A 16,439-nucleotide genomic window follows, 5' to 3' on the forward strand; every position below is an offset into this window, starting at 1 on the left:
GTGTGTGTCCGTGTTAGACTTCAAACAAGGGATAAAAATAGCTTTTCCAAATTGAGAGAGAGTATTCTTCACACTAAAGCACTCCTCGGCCACTACTCCTAGTTCAACCCTAGGATTCACCTGTTAAATGATAACAATAAGAATGCTATGACTATCGTAAAAAAATCCAAAGTAAGCATAGCCTTTGAGTTTTTCTTTGTCGGTTGGTTGGTTTTGTGTTGATTTTCTGCTTTCGTCCAACAACTCAAGTGCGAAGAAAGGAGCGAAAGGAGAACAGAAAAACTAATAAACGGAAGAGTTGCTATAACCCCCTCCACCCTTTTAACACCCCACCACCCTCCCCATGGACACACACGGGTAGGTGAGAGAGACAGATGACAGACGCGGTCCAATCCGTGTAGATGGTCTGTAATGGCTGTCTGAAGGGGTCAGGGGCGTGATGCTGGGCCTGAGGCCCAGGGAAGAGGTGGGTTTCCAGAGGAATATTCAGGGGAGAGCCCCTGGTGTGGCTGTGGCCTTGGTGGGGTGGAGGAAGCCAGCAGGGAGTAATGGATCAGATCGATTTCCCAGGTCACTGGTCTTCCAAGTCACTGGTTCTGGTTTTGGATGAAGACCTAGTTTTGTAAGAGTGTTTTCATCCTCACCTCCATAGTTTTGCCCGGTCATGAGACAATTGATTTACTTTTCTCTGTTTAGTTTTGTCAGGTTTTGGATTTCGTTCTCGTTTTGATGTTTATTTGTTGTTGGTTGGTTTTATTTCTTGTTGTAAAAGAGAATAAGTTTTCCATTCCAACGTCACCATCAACTGTCCATGTTGCTGCAGTTCTCTGGGGAGAGATGAGAATGACATAATTACCTGTAAAACTTTTGGCCTTTCTACAGCCATTGAACTTACGGCCTTACTACGGTCATTGAACTAACAAAATGCTAGCAGTATTTACCGTTGAGCCCGTCGACCACCTGTGTGTCGAGGAAGGGTGCGGGGCCCCAGACACGCACAGTGCCGTCGTCTGAGGCGGAGGCCATGAGGCCTGGGATGGCGGGGTTCCAGCTAACGCAGTTGACTGTGCGAGTGTGCCCTGTTAGCTCAGCGATGGGCAGCTCACTGCGGCGGTGCCAGATATACACCTTATGGTCTGAGGGGGTAAAGTGAGGAGGGGAGGAAGAGTAAGAGAGAGGGAGAGGGAAGGTGGAGGACGTAAGAGAGAGGAGAGGAAGAGGGGGTACAATGGTATTAATATAGAAAATATCAGCCTTATGTCAACCTTCCTATGATATGCTGAAAAGGTTGCTGTATTTGTGTGCTTATGAATGTGAGAGATGGAGACATGGGTTGAGCCCCGATAATTGGGACACACCCATAGTGAGGGACACAGTGGTGAACACGTTTGTTGTAGGGCTCAACAACTACAACACTAATCCTAAACTTGAGGAGTAGCTGTGGTCAGTGCCTAAAATGGCTGCTGTTGGGTCTGTGGGTGGTACCTTCGCTGCCGCTGGCAATGAAGTCTTCATTGTGGCCTCCGAAGCAGGAGTGGATGGTGTAGAAGCCCTGGGTCACACCTTGGTACTTCCTCACCAACACTCGGTCCTGCAGGTCCCAAAGATGCACTCCCTGTGGGGGGAGAATGGAGGGAGGAGGGGAGGAAGGAGAGGGAGCAGTTAGACACTAAACACAGCCATTAGTACTGGTACATTCTCTTCCATCTCCCTCACACAAACAGACACTAGTCCACAAACAAACAAACACACACACACAGAATACCGCTGGTACAGTCCTTTCAGTATTCAAGTATAGCACCCTCTCCCCATTCACCTGAGTTGCTACATTTAACAAAGCTAATCTTCCGTTCTTGGAAACAGTGAAAGACATGATAGGATGGTCCTCCTGAACTCTGTAAAAGAGGAATTCACAACAGAGATCAATCACTGATCTGTGTTCTGGTCAATGATATCTGTATATAGACAACTTCATAATTAAGATGAGTCATTCTGAAGGTATTACTTGGTCCAGTAACGCTTCCTTTAGGTCTGTTAATAATCTATTTATAAAACATGAATAAAAAGTAGTAAACAGTTAGTAATTCATGTATAATTTGTTCATGTATTCATTATGCATGTATAAACCATGCATGTATAAACCATTTATTACAAAGACTTCTGAACCATTTTGTTGTTGTTAATCTACTGAATAATAGTCAGGAGGGTAAATTGTGATCTGGTACGGGGAGAAACCGCAGCCCTCACATGTTTCTGTCCGTTAGGTCCTCAAAGTTGTAACCCCGGATCCGCTGGTGAGTGTCTGACGCTAGCACCGTCCTGCCGTCCCCCACACACCAGAGGCACTGCACACGCACGCCCTCCCACGAGTCCAACAGGTTACCATCCAGGTCCTGGCAATCACACACACAGGCCAGAAACAGGTAGAAAATCAGACAGACAGATTCAGACACACAAATACACCGTTTGTAATATACTAGATCCTGACAGTCTCTGTTCTGAAGGTCAGCAGGTTCTTGTCTAGTCAGCTAATCAATTAGAAGTGAAGGTGCATATCTAAAAGTAGTCTGTCCATTTACTGTACTGTATTAGTCCCTCCTCGCTGCAGTATAATTCATTCCTCCTGTCCTGTATCCTACCCACTACTCACACACTGGCAGGACAAACTGGAAGAACCAACTGACACTGGTATATCTGGTGGATAGATCACACACACAGCAAACTGGTAAAACACACTAATACACACATCCTCCTTTTACAATACTTACACACTGGTAGAACTGCCCCCTCTGTCCCCCGGTGACAAAGCGTTTCCCGTCAGGGTTCCAGGCCACACTGGTCAGACTGTCCTCGTGGGACTGGCTCATCTTGGTCCGCAACTCGCCCGTCTACCCACCAGGGCACAAACACCACTCAGTCAGTACACGACACTGAAGAGTTCCCAGCCTGGATGTCTACTGCACGGCTGTTTTTAACAGGCCCATGGGTCTCCCGAGTGGCGCAGTGGTCTAAGGCACTGCATCGCAGTGCTAGCTGTGCCACYAGAGATTCTGGGTTCGAGTCCAGGCTCTGTCGCAGCCGGCCGTGACCGGGAGACCCATGGGGCAGCGCACAATTGGCCCAGCGTCGTCCGAGTTAGGGGAGGTTTTGGCCAGCAGGGATGTCCTTGTTCCATCGCGCACTAGCGACTCCTGTGGCGGGCCGGGCGCAGTGCACGCTGACACAGTCGTCAGGTGTACGGTGTTTCCTCCGACACATTGGTGCGGCTGGCTTCTGGGTTAAGTGGGCATTGAATCAAGAAGCAGTGTGGGTCGGCTGGGTCGTGTTTCGGGGGACGCATGGCCCTCACCCTTCGCCTGTCCCAAGTCCGTACGGGAGTTGCAGCGATGAGACAAGACTGTAACTACCAATTGGATATCACGAAATTGGGGAGAAAAAGGTTTTAAAAAAGCAGGCCCATCTAAATCAGGGACTCTGACCAATAAATTACATTAATTGATGTGTTTCTATTTATTTAACTAATTAATTAATTCAATCAACCTGCCTGTCCTGGACGGCTGGAGTCTATGCCTATACAGATTTTTTACCTGCACTAACATACTGTTTTTCCACCCGGGGTGTGTGTGTGTTGCCATACCTGGACGTTCCAGAGCCAGAGTTCGGAGCAGTCATCGGGTCCGCAGGCGATCAGGTAGGCGTCGTCAGGGCTCCAGGCCAGGTAGGACACACCGTAGGCATGGCCCTCTAAGGTCCGCAGCAGCTTCAACTGGTGGCTCTCCTAGACAGCACACACACAGACACCAGGCTCTGGGTTAGCGTAAAGCACTAACGGAAAGACAGTAGATGGTGACCATCTTTGCCATTAATGCAGCAGATGACTCCTATAAGGCATATAGTGGGAATGTACACAGCAGATGGTGTGGGGGATATGGGCTCAGTGTGGTACTCACAGGGTCCACCTGCCAGATGATGACGGTGGTGTCTTTGGAGCCGGTGGCCAGCTTGGTGCCGTTGTTGGAGAACTTACAAAACCACACCTCGTTACAGTGCTCTGTGAGGATCTGCTGCGTGTAGCACGGGAACTGCTTCCTGTGGACAGTGCCAACCAGGAGAGAGGTCAACCAAGGTCAATCGGTCAAATAAAAGGGGAGAGAAAGAAGAAAATGAAGGACAGTGGAGAGGGACAGAGAGAACAAGGTAAAGAATGAAGAAGAGAGGATAGAGGCAACTGATGGGCGTTGGTAATTTATTCCTTGTGTCCCTATTAAAAACATATATATTTTTTAAACTAACTCTGTATTGTTAGAAAAGGACCCGTAAGTGAGCATTTCACTGTTTTTCTACACCTGTTGTTCACAAAGCATGTGACAAATAAATGTATGTAGTAAGTGATTAAGGGTGATCTTTTCTGTTCACTTTAAGACTCTTGCAGTGCGCAACATTTCTGAAACCAAAAAACATCGTAGCATTCCAAAAATATTGGTCAGGTCAAGAGGTCAGGAAAGCTCTGTATCACACACAAAGACCCTGTATTTAAACACATGCTTTTCTTTATATCCGCATAAATTATTGCCTTCATCTTTACCGATGTCTACAGTAGGCATCGTAAAAAGGAGAGGTTTTCAGGTTTAGTTTTTTGCACATTTCAGCTGTGTTTGGCAGAAAATGTCACCCTGAGTGTGTTGCTGACCGGCTGCAGACGTGGTCCAGGAGCAGGGAGACAGAGTCCAGGCTGCTGTCCAGTTTGGTGTTGTGGTAGAGGCAGCGGTCCCTCTGCAGCTCCACAGCCTGTCTCAGCAGGGTCTGCAGCCGGCGTGGGGGAAGCATCACCGACGGGGGCAGGTACGCTGGAGAGGGAGTGGGTTGGAGAGAAGGACAAGAGACAGGAGTCAAACTATAATCCAGTCTGAAGTGCATCCCTAGACCCCTGTGAAGCCCTGTTTGACTTTGTGTATACGGTGTCATGAGGCTGTATGTGACGTAGCGTGTGTATTTTTGTGTTTATATGAAGTGTGTGTGTGTGTGTGTGTGAGTGGTGGAATGTGGCCAGTGTTCTCACTCTGTAACTTGTCCAGCAGTCGGCAGCGTGAATTTGCGCCTTTGCCGTCCCACTCTGCCTTGGCGCGCAGGTCCTCTGCATGGCTACACATCAGATACCTACACAAAACAAAAAAACAGTCAGACTACAACATACTCCACTGGGCAAATACTTGTTATGCATGACCTCTAATAACAGTAATATTAACATAATATTAACCTGTATACGCTGGTTATTACTCCAAAGCCACATTGAACTCACTCATCTCATATGTATTTACTGTATTCTATACTATCCACTATCTTAGTCCGTGCCGCTCTGACATCATTCGTCTATATGTATATAGTTTTAATTCATTCCTACTTAGATTTGTGTGTATTGGGTATATTTTGTGTAATTTGTTAGATATTACTTGTTAGATATTACTGCACTGTCGGAGTTAGATGGACAAGCATTTAGCTACACCCGCAATAACATCTGCTAATCACATGTATGTGATCAATAAAATTTGATTTGACAATGTGACTGATCAACCACTGACGCAAATTTGGTTGTTCGTTTTTCTTGATAAATGTAGGTTTCCACTGACTGCTTGAGAGACAGACTGGCATACTTAGTGAGCATGCGGATTATTTTATTTACCCGCTGAATATTTGGATCCTGTCCCGAGTTGTACTCGACAGTGTAACAGTTGATGATTGACTTACGTGTTGACTTATGTAAATGGTGCGATTGATAGACAGGCAAACCCACTGAGGATGCTGTTTGCACAGATTGATCAGACAGCGGATTGATATGATTGGTAGAAACAGTAATGCCATACTGACTGACTGTGTGGAGCACGTGTGTTCACTGATCGATTGAATCATCCGATGATTAAAGTGATTGATAGGTAATGGCGTACCCGCTGAGAACATGGATGCGGTCCGTGTTGTACTTGAGCGGCGTGAGCTCTCCCCTGAGCACCTGCAGAGCCTCGAGAACCTTCCCGTCCTCCAGGTACTCCAGATACTTCTGCTGCAGGAGCAGGAACTTCATACGCTACAGAGAAAGAGGGAAGGAGAGGGGTAGATGAAGGAGAAGAGAGAAAGGTGGAGTAGGAGGTGGAGAGAGCCGAAGAAATGGGAGAAATTGAGAGAGGGGGAGGAGGGGGGGTTGATAGATAATGTAGACAAAGGGAAAGGATGAGAGAAAAAAGGGGGAAGAAAAAGATGAGTAAAAAGGAGAGAGAGGAGAAACAAATGAAGTAAGCAAGTGGCGATAAAAGGGTTTCATAAAAAGCGTCGGGAGCCCAGAATCCTGACCAACAGATTTCAGATTAATACTAATTAACTAATTTCAAAACATAACGCCTCTGATCCTGTGCTTCAAAGGGTGCAGGCACTCATACCAGAAAGAAAGAGGCAAAGTGAGAGGCTTGACTCCGCCCCAAGATCTGTCCGAGCGAAAATACAGCGAGAAGCAGAGGAAGTGGGGATTATTGGTATGGAGGTCAATGACAGAGTTGAATTTGGTCAACATAAAATTKTATTGCTAATTTCCTACGCAAGGCTTATTTGATCGGATAGAAGTTCCATATTTAGGTTGTTACAAATGCATTTATATACGTGGCATTCCGGCAACTTAGAAGGAAAAAAAATTATATCAGAGTTGTGCCTGTTGTTTACACACAGTCTTAACAAAGGGGCCCCCCAGGGGTGTGTCCTCAGTCCTCTGCTGTACTCCCTGTTCACCCACAACTGCGTGGCTTTAAACGACACAAACATCAAGTTTGCTGACCTGATAAACAACAATGACGAGTCAACCTATAAAAGGTGGTAAGTGAACTGGCATTGTGGTGTCATGACAACAACCTCTCTCACTCAACGTCAGGAAAACTAAGGAGTTTATTTTTGACTTCAGGAAGCAGAGGGAACATGCCCCGATCCACATCAACGGTAGAGTCACAAGTTAAGTTCCTCTGCGTCCATTTGTCATGAAACACCACCACTCGTCCAGAGGGTGCAACAGCAGCTCTACTTCCTAAGGCGGCTGAAGAAATCTGGCATGCCGACCCAGGTCATCTCTAATTACTACAGCTGGACAATCACGGCCTGGTAGAGCAATTGCGCCATCCACAACCACAAGGCCCTCCAGCAGCTGGTGAAGACAGCCCAGTACATCACTGGGACCGTGCTCCAACCCATCCAGGTAATCTACTCAAAACGGTGCCCGATGGAAGGCACGCAGCATCATCAAGGACCCCAAACACAAGCTGTTCTCTCCCTTAGCATGGGGCAGCCGGTATCGGAGCATGAGGTCTGATTCCAACAGGCTCAGAGACAGTTTCTATCTACAAGCCATCAGACTGCTGAACACTTGAGCTGGACTGACCACCTGCTCTGATTCTCCTCACCTTAGCGCACACCAGACTCKTATTATACTGTTCAGTTTATACACTGCCCCCCCCACCCCCCACACACATGTAAATATTGGAGTATAAATTGTGCCTTCCTGTATTATCCTTATGCTAAAAATGTTATTCTATTCTACTGCCATTTACTTTATTTCCTATCGCATTGTCGATAAGGAACCTGCAAGTAAGCATTTCATTGGACGGTGCATACCATGTGTATCCCGTACATACGACAAAAAAAACGTGAAACTGGTTGGCTAGAATGTTCTCGCCTCCTCCTGCATGCTTTCCGCCTTCGTGGACATTTATGCCCATTATTAGAGCTGTCAGTCCCACATAGATCATCTTTGCTCATACCGATATCATTTGAGTGACAGGCAGCATTACCATGGTGACAGTGAACTGGGGGGGTATTGGTTGGCCTTGGTGTCATGTGGTAGGCCTTGGCTTAACCCCAGAGACCTCACAGTGCCAGCTGTAACTAGCCACTTCCTCGTTAACTTAATACTTGTGACCACAAACAAGAGCGTTAACCAGTCTGGGTATTTTGGTCAGTGCTGACATTTATGGTATTTTTTTATTTATTTAACTAGACAAGTCAGTTAAGAAAAAAATTATTATTTACAATGATGGCCTACCCTGGCCAAAGCCAGATGACGCTGGGCCAATTATGCGCCGCCCTATGGGACTCCCAATCACGGCTGGTGGTGATACAGCCCGGAATTAAACCAGGATCTGTAGTGATGCCTCTAGCAATGAGATGCAGTGCCTTAGACAGCTGCGCCACCCGGGAGCCCTATTATTAAAGGAATCCATCTTATCTTGGGCCTGCCACAGCCCAACAGACGAGTTAACGCACCCTAACATAGACAGACGTGTGCCCAAGTGCACAACACACACAACCTGTCAGAAGGACCAACACGGTTTGACCTTTTCAATTATAACCATGACTCTGGCATATAAAATTACCATCGTTAAGTGTCCACCATAATCAGCTTGACATAACTTGCATACCTTCTTGCTATATGGCAGGGCAGAAAACGACTATTCATTTTTAGACATTCATAAAACAGGATATAGTTTACCTCGCCTTTGGTTCACCAGAATAAAACTCCACAGGCGCTTGACTAAGCTACAGGAGACCATTTTGAGATCTATCCTTTTCATTCTACATTGAGGAAAATGTACTTACTATAATTGAGATATGTGGTTGTCCCACCTAACCACCTTAAAATTAATGCACTAACTTAATTCGCTCTGGATAAGAGTGTCTGACTCAAATGTATCCTGTCTCCTAATGAGCTAGCAAGGTCTAATCATCATAATTTAGCCTAGCTGCAGTCCTCCGTGTTCTTTAGATGACATCTGAACACTCTGTACCCGTGGTAGAGGCGACTCCCCTCATTTACAATCTCAGAAGAATAGCCGAATGACAAATGAGCTCCATCTCAGGGCTCCACCAGAATATGTATGGATATTAGATGATATATATAGAAAAACAATAAAATGTACAAGACATACAGTTGACTGAAAATCTACAATGAACTCACTAACCACATTTCCATCTACAGTCTTTATGCAACAAAACTCATACCGTATTAACAAATATCACGACAGCTGTGGAAACAGGAAGTTACGTTAAAATTGTATAAATTTCAACATAATTTATTTGTTCGATATGGTGGGATCTTTGTCTAAAATTAATTATTCAAGAAAATGCAGTRGAAACACCTTTATGAGCAAATATTGATGTTGATATTGATATAACCATCATATCGAAGTAAACTCAGCGTCACGCCACGGTGTCCTCCCACTACGACTAGGGAAAACATGCAGTTTAAATTAGGCTACAGATGAAAAAAGTTATGAACTTCACAGGTTAGTGAAAGTGCATGGTATGAGTTCAATGCTCCCTTCCAATAAAATGTCACAGGTCTTATTCTGGTGACATGATGATGAATGCTTAACTGCCGCTTTGACAAATAAAAAATATTGTAGCTCTTATCCATAATCTCATTATATAGACTAGCCTACCTGCACTGTATCTGCGAGTTGTTGGCTACAGTGCACATGCCAAGACCAGAGTAGGCACATTTGCTATCTAACGCAACAGTTTGTGACAAAACTATCATTAGAGTTGAAAATGTGATGGAAACACATTGAACATTAGATTTTTATTCCGTACATGAACATTAAGCGAAAAAGTACATTTTGTGAGCACTAAGTCATCACGCACTGATTTGTATCTGCAACAAGTCAGTTCGATGGAAACACACTACTAGTGGGGAAATTCACATATTTTCTTTATGCAGATTTTTGAATAGTTGCATGAAAATCTGTCACCAATTAGATGAAGCCTAGCTACTAATAATGCAAAATTCTTTAAACACTAACAATGTGATTATACAACTGTGTTTTTGTTGAATAATAATATTGGTGGAACATTTTACTGATAATCATTCCATACACTTAGCATCTGACCAGCAAATTATTAAATGCAGGATACTATACCCCCATATATGAGGATATCTGTTGTAAACATTCCATTCAGTCCGTCCAAGGTATTCCGGAACACTTGAAATTCCAGTCAGAATGGATCCGCCTCACAAAGGAGGGACTTTCTAATCTAGAACAGTCAGGTTGGGGACAGAACCGTTCTAGAACCCGTGGTCCCCTTTCACTGCGTTGATGACTGTCATTCAGGTCAGGTTTGGGCTTACCACAATAGCGTTGGGAGAATGCATCAGTGCCCTCAGCTCGTTGAGATCATTCTCAGCCTGGACCAAAACAAAGAGAGAGAGGGGAGACAAATAGTTGGCTCAGCACTTTCAAGCCACAAAAACAACAAATCAAAACAGTTRACCACTACAATAAGCACACTCTTTCTCAGTGGAGGAAGTCAATAACTGTCATTGTCATGGTGTGTGAAGCCATTTTGTGGCTACAGTTCAGATAATGCACAGTAATATCTGTACATTTATGGGATTTAAACAATATTGCGTTTTTTTTTACAAGCCTTATTAGCCCAAGGCTCTTGGAAGGGGAGTATTGTGGCAATGTAGAAGAGAAAGTAATTACACTAACAACTCTTTAAGATCCCTACTAGGAACTTAGCAACCTATATTTTCATCAACAAGTTCCAATATTTTATTGATTGGCACAAATGATTATTAACAGCACTGTTTATGTATTCCATATGTAGCTTAATGTTGGTGTTGTACATGTGATTGATACTTAGTAACAGAACCATGTTAAAGGTACTCTCTTGAAGTAGATGTGTGCAGGCTATGCCTAACATTAAAGGTGAGGTGTAACTATGGTAACGTGGGACCCACCTTTTCCCACTCCCCCTCCATGACGTTGTTGCGGAACTTTGTGGCTGAGGTATGTTCCAGTCTGCAGCCCGACTCCTGCATTAGCAGGTCCACTGTTTGACTGTAGAGAAGAGTGGGGAAACATTTTTATTTTTGTTGACCTTTATTTAACTAGGCAAATCAGTTAAGAACAAATTAGTATTTACAATGACAGCCTACACCGGCCAAACCCTAAACAGGACGACACAGGGCCAATTGTGAGCAACCTTATGGGTCCCCCGATCATGGCCAGTTGTGATACAGCCCGGGATCGAACCAGGGTCTGTAGTGACACCTCTTAGACCGCTGCACCACTCGGGAGCCATAAAAATATTACCTCAATGTTCACAGCAAACATTAGCTGAACATTTGAACGAGACGGACATTAACGTACAGATGTAAAGGAACTGAAATGTCAGCCCAAAATCAATTGACCACGGAGAGACGAATTAAACATGAATTGCCTAAACATTCATAGCAAACAGATTAACATTGGCCAAGAAGACAGCCAATGGAACTGATATGTTATACCGGACCGACAGACAGGGAGAGACAGGCATAACATAATCTAAACCATATCCAGCAATAAGTTATAATGCATTAGTAATAATCAGTTATAATTATAAACTAGACCTGTCAACTGCGAGTACCTTTTCTGTAAATCTCTATAAGTGTGCTGAAAAGGTGTCTGTGATAAAATGGAGTGGGGCTGTACTGACAACATAGCATGATGACATCATCCTCATGTATCAAAGAAGAGAGTGGTGCAGCAGTGTTTACAGCGTCACCCTGCTGAGTTCGGACACCATTCTCACGTTCCATTCCACATTTGAAATGTAGGGGCGTCAGTTCCATAGCAGACAATGCATGTATTTATCCCCCATATAAACATACCCAAACAGGCTCTCTTAGCAGCTCCTGTAATGGCAGTTCCACTGGCGAGCAGTAGCAGGCTGGGTCTATCAAACACTGCATTAACAGTCCATTATGGTGGTGACATGGGCCAATTTAGCCATGGAGGGCTCAAAATATTGTGTTCCTCCTATCTATTATTAGAGTCAATCAACGTTTCTAATCTATAACAGCTGAATAGACGCGCATTCCACAGCCGCCATGAAATCATACCCTAGTGGGGAAGTCATTCTGATTACTTCACGAGCCACCATTAACACCAATATTTTTTTCTTCACTACCACCAATAATGATACGAGTTAAACATCGCTCTGACTTTGCATCTGGGGCTATAAATGGTGATTGTGTCCATATTTACACTACTGCCATTGTTGACAGACTGTCATATTTATTTGTCTGCAAATAGCAACGTCAGAATAATATAAGCGATTAGAAAGATATAACCACTGGTTTAAGAGGCTGTACCATGGTTGTTGTTCAAGACGACTGCCGCTCAAAAGGTTTCAAAAGAAACACTGACCCAGTCTGTTTTTCTAGTTAACAGCAATGTATCAAGCAAACTCCTTTATCGACGTTATCTTTGTAAACACCAAATGTCAATGTCATGAAAACACGCAAGCCATCGAAAGGGCCAAATATGGGAAACACGGGAGAATGAAAACAAATTGACGCTGTCAAACAGGGTATAGTTGTTCTCCCTACGCACTTTTGCGCAATCCTCTAAAAACGCAGGCATTTCATTTCTGACAACTATTCTAACGTAACACGGTGCCGCCATAGTATAAAATAGGCGAAATCTATACGGTCATTTCAAACAACAGGCTATGGCCATTTACATCCTTAGTAGCCACAAGTCAATATATATTTTGCAGCATCTTTCGCTGGATTTCAAGGYGATGTAATGCGATTTCCATCCGTGTAACAAAATATATATACAACTCACAACACGCAATTCAACTAGCCCTATAAGGTTACTCTGAAAAAAAGTTATTGTGTGGGGTCAAGGTAGCCAACCAAATTGTGAACTGTCTTGAGTTTTTATTCTGTATAAAAGGTCAGAATAACAATCGTAACGAAGACCAGTGGTTCTATCGACCTAGCCACTCCGTATTGTGCAAAATGGACCCCTTCTTCCTCCGACTAACGTTAGCTTGCTAACTACCCCCTCCCCCATGTTTGTCTGTCAAACGCAGAATTCCGTTTTTAATCAACCGCCACCACGCAGTTCGCTATTTGAAAWAAACTCACAAATAAATTATGTCATGAATCATGTGCTTTGACATGTTAGGGTTTTTTCCTTCCAATGACACGTCGTGTAAACTTACTTTAGCCCTAACCCGTGGAGATGTTGTCCTATTAATCGGATGACATCTTCCTCCGACTGCGAAAGACGTTTTTTCTTTTTCATGGAGCTGACCTCCGAACCAGAGGCTGTGGAAGTCCCTGAGCCCGGTCCGGCTCCGTTATTGGTACCGACACTATTCCCATTGTTTGTGCTGACCAGAAGCCCGTTGAAGTGMGTTCCCCCAGCCGAGGATGACTCCCCGTTTTGCGCGCTGTTCAGGCAGGAAGGCTCTGAATCCTGTCCTGCCCCGTTTGACTGCATGTTATTGCCGCTGAGATTGTTGACAAGGGTCCGGTTAAAGTGAATAGCAGAGGTGGCTTGGTGATGTGGAGAAGTAGTAGCAAGTCCCAAAACAACTCCAGAAAGGCCTGTCGCAACTGTTGAATCCCCGGACTCTCCTGCTCCCTCCGCCGCCGAGGCTCGGTGTTTCTTCCGTGGGGGCGGCGACGCTCCGCCGGTGTCCGAGTCGGAGGAGGAGGAAGCGGAGGCCAGAGTTTCCTCACCGAGAGCGGCCGTGGTTAGAAGCCGGCGAAGCCCCGGGTGGGAAAGGAGGTTTTAGCTCCCAGAATTTAGACTTCGTAACCCGGCTGAGAACGCTCTGACTCCGTGATAGTTCCGTCAATCGCTCCGTTTTTGTTGTTGTTTCTCTCAACAGCTGCAACCCCCTAATGGAGTCCAGACACGCTGACGTAACCGGAAATTCCTATACTACCCTGCTTCCGGTAGAATTATATAATCCATGGTTGGTGCATTGGGACCAATTTTGCATATTGATCATGGTTTTATGATAGCTTTAAAGAATTTATATTAAAATGCCAGGCAAAAATAGTTTTTTTTATTGGAGGCGTCGCAATGGCTTATATTCAAATAAAATAAAATTGTATTTGTCATATGCGCCGAATACAACAGGTGCAGACCTTATCATGAAATGCTTACTTAGAAGCCCTTAACTAACAATGCAGTTCAAAAAATAGAGTTAAGAAAACATTTACTAAATAAACTAAAGTWAAAAAAATATCAAATCAAAAAGTAACACATGAAAATTACATAACAATAACGAGGCTATGTAGGGGCTACGGAGTCACTGTGCGGCGGTATAGGTTAGTCGAGGTAATTTGTAAAGTCACTATCCATATTCAGAGGAGATGATCACTTGCACTCAGTGGCGGAACTTGAGTTTTATACACCAGAAACCAGACCAGAAATAATACTGCAACTCACAGTCATTTCACTGTGCTGAGGATTGCTGGAAATACTGTTCTGTACTAGGTTCAAATACACACAGACCTAATAAAAGGAAATTAAAACATTTTTAATTAACACATTATACATACATAATATTTCAAGTGGCATTATCTTACAAAACCTGAGCTCAACTGTTTGAAAACAATAATAGAACATAAAGGATAATCATACTCAAGGCAAAACAAGTCCTGTCACACTAGTTTAGTTGGAGTCATAATATGGACTTTGGGAGGAGTGACATATGTTGTTCTATGAAGTAGTTGCCTATATCTGAATATACACACAGTAGCTAACATATTGTACATGTACCCATCAATGTAAAAAATGTATGATTTCATCTTTCAGAGAGCAAGCTGTGCTGCTCATTATAAAGGTGTATAAGTTAATAGGCCTAGTTTCTCTACTTTTTCACTTGGACTATCAGTTGCCAGAGAATCCAGATGCGGCTATTGGAGTACAAAAGTGAGTGTTTTTGTTTTTCTTAACATGCTTAAATGGTACGCTTGCCTATGCTTTAACTGTACGCTTGCCCATGGCATTTAAATTTAAGCTGTTAAAGCATGTCTCCAGTGTGTTCATATACATAAGAATGATGACTCCATGTGTAATCTGTACTATGTTTGTTGTATCAGCAGGTGTGGATCAGGAATGGTCCACTACTTGGTGAGGCAGGGCTGTAGTGGTGGTGGGACCAGTGCTGTTGCTACTTTCATGAAGAAGGTTAGTAGCTCCCCCTTCCCTTTGACAAAGATAGCCCTCTCCGGACGAAGCGGAATCCATACTCCTTCATGATGTTATAGCAGTCCTCCACCACCTAGGGGCAGTACATCATAGGGTAATGACAGATAAAAATTGTCCACAGGTCGATATGAGAAAGTTACGTTTTCAATGAAAACCACGGAAGCAATCTCTCCCCATTGAAAGCAGTTCAGCCTAAAACTGTTCAGTAAATCCTGAATTCCAGCAATAACAACACACATACAGTTCCAGTCAAAAGTTTGGACACACCTACTCATTCAAGGGTTTTTCTTTATTTTTACTGTTTTCTACATTGTAGAAATGCCAAGAGTGTGCAAAGCTGTCATCAAGGCAAAGGGTGGCTGCTTTGAAGAATCTCAAATATTAAATATATTTTGATTCGTTTAACACTTTTTTGGTTACTACATTATTCCATGTGTGTTATTTCATAGTTGGTACAGGACGGAAGGCAGGAAACAGGAGACAAAGGGCTGTGAGGCAGAGGTTTAATCCTAGACACATGAAAAGTGGAATGAATACGGAGGGTGCGGGGCAACAAAAGAAAGCCGAGGGGCTAAGGATCTCAGAGATGGGGAAAGGGCCGATGAAACGGGGGGAAAGTTTACGCAACTCCACCCGGAGGGGCAGGTCCGGAGTGGAAAGCCATACCCTCTACCCGAGTCGATAGCGGGGAGCAGGGGCCCCGTGGCAATCCGCCTGTCGCGATACCTGGGTGTGGTCTTTAGAAGAGCGACCCGGGCTCTCTTCCAGGTACGCGACAGCGGCAGACGATCATCTGGGCAGAGGGTATCCCAAGGAACACTCGAAGGGCGAGAGACCAGTGGCCGAGCAGGGAAGGGCGTTACTGGCGTATACCACACAAGTTGCTGGCTCCAGGTGGTGAGGTTGGCAGAGACGAAGCAACAAAGAGCCGTCTCCAGGTTCTGATTGGCTCACTCCAACTGGCCATTAGATTGGGGGTGATAACCAGAGGATAGGCAGGCCGACGACCCTATGAGGGTGCAGAACGTCTTCCAGAACCGGGACGAGAACTGAGGACTACGATCGGAGACCATGTCGACCGGAAGTCCATGAATCCGGAAGACCTGCTGCACCATGAGCTGAGGCTGAGGGTAACTTGGGAAGCGGAATAAAATGGGTGAAACGGGTGAATAACAGGACCCAACGAGCCTGCCTAAAGTTGAGGCACTTGGCGGTGTGGAGATATTCCAGGTTGTTATGGTCAGTACACACTAAGAATGGGTGTTCCGCCCCCTCCAACCAGTGCCTCCACTCCTCCAACAACATCTTGATGGCAAGGAGTTCTCGATTACCCACATCATAGTTCCTTTCAACAGGGGTAGGACGATGGGAGAGAAAAGCGCAGGGGTGCAGCTTTTGGTCCTGGGCAGA

The 16,439-nt window shown here is 44.7% G+C and overlaps 1 protein-coding gene across 2 annotated transcripts; it reads right to left on the reverse strand.

Annotated features, from left to right (window-relative positions):
- Positions 1 to 724: 724 nt before the first annotated feature.
- LOC111954524 (WD repeat-containing protein 26) lies at positions 725 to 13,746 on the reverse strand. Of its 2 annotated transcripts, none has more exons than XM_023974320.2 (14): positions 13,024 to 13,746; positions 10,769 to 10,868; positions 10,154 to 10,210; positions 5,943 to 6,079; positions 5,060 to 5,157; positions 4,691 to 4,847; positions 3,951 to 4,089; positions 3,638 to 3,778; positions 2,769 to 2,888; positions 2,248 to 2,393; positions 1,817 to 1,895; positions 1,486 to 1,615; positions 942 to 1,136; positions 725 to 827 (listed from the first exon to the last, which is right to left on the reverse strand). In XM_023974320.2, exons 1-14 carry the CDS (start codon positions 13,302 to 13,304, stop codon positions 802 to 804), a joined length of 1,806 nt encoding a protein of 601 aa, XP_023830088.1. In that variant the 5' UTR covers positions 13,305 to 13,746; the 3' UTR covers positions 725 to 801. The 2 variants fall into 2 exon arrangements, with proteins under 2 accessions (XP_023830088.1, XP_023830087.2); XM_023974319.2 differs by having other exon boundaries at positions 4,673 to 4,847.
- Between the last annotated feature and the right edge of the window lie 2,693 nt (positions 13,747 to 16,439).

Source organism: Salvelinus sp. IW2-2015, linkage group LG28 (genome assembly GCF_002910315.2).
Source record: "Salvelinus sp. IW2-2015 linkage group LG28, ASM291031v2, whole genome shotgun sequence".
In the NCBI taxonomy this organism is placed as follows: Eukaryota; Metazoa; Chordata; class Actinopteri; order Salmoniformes; family Salmonidae; genus Salvelinus; species Salvelinus sp. IW2-2015.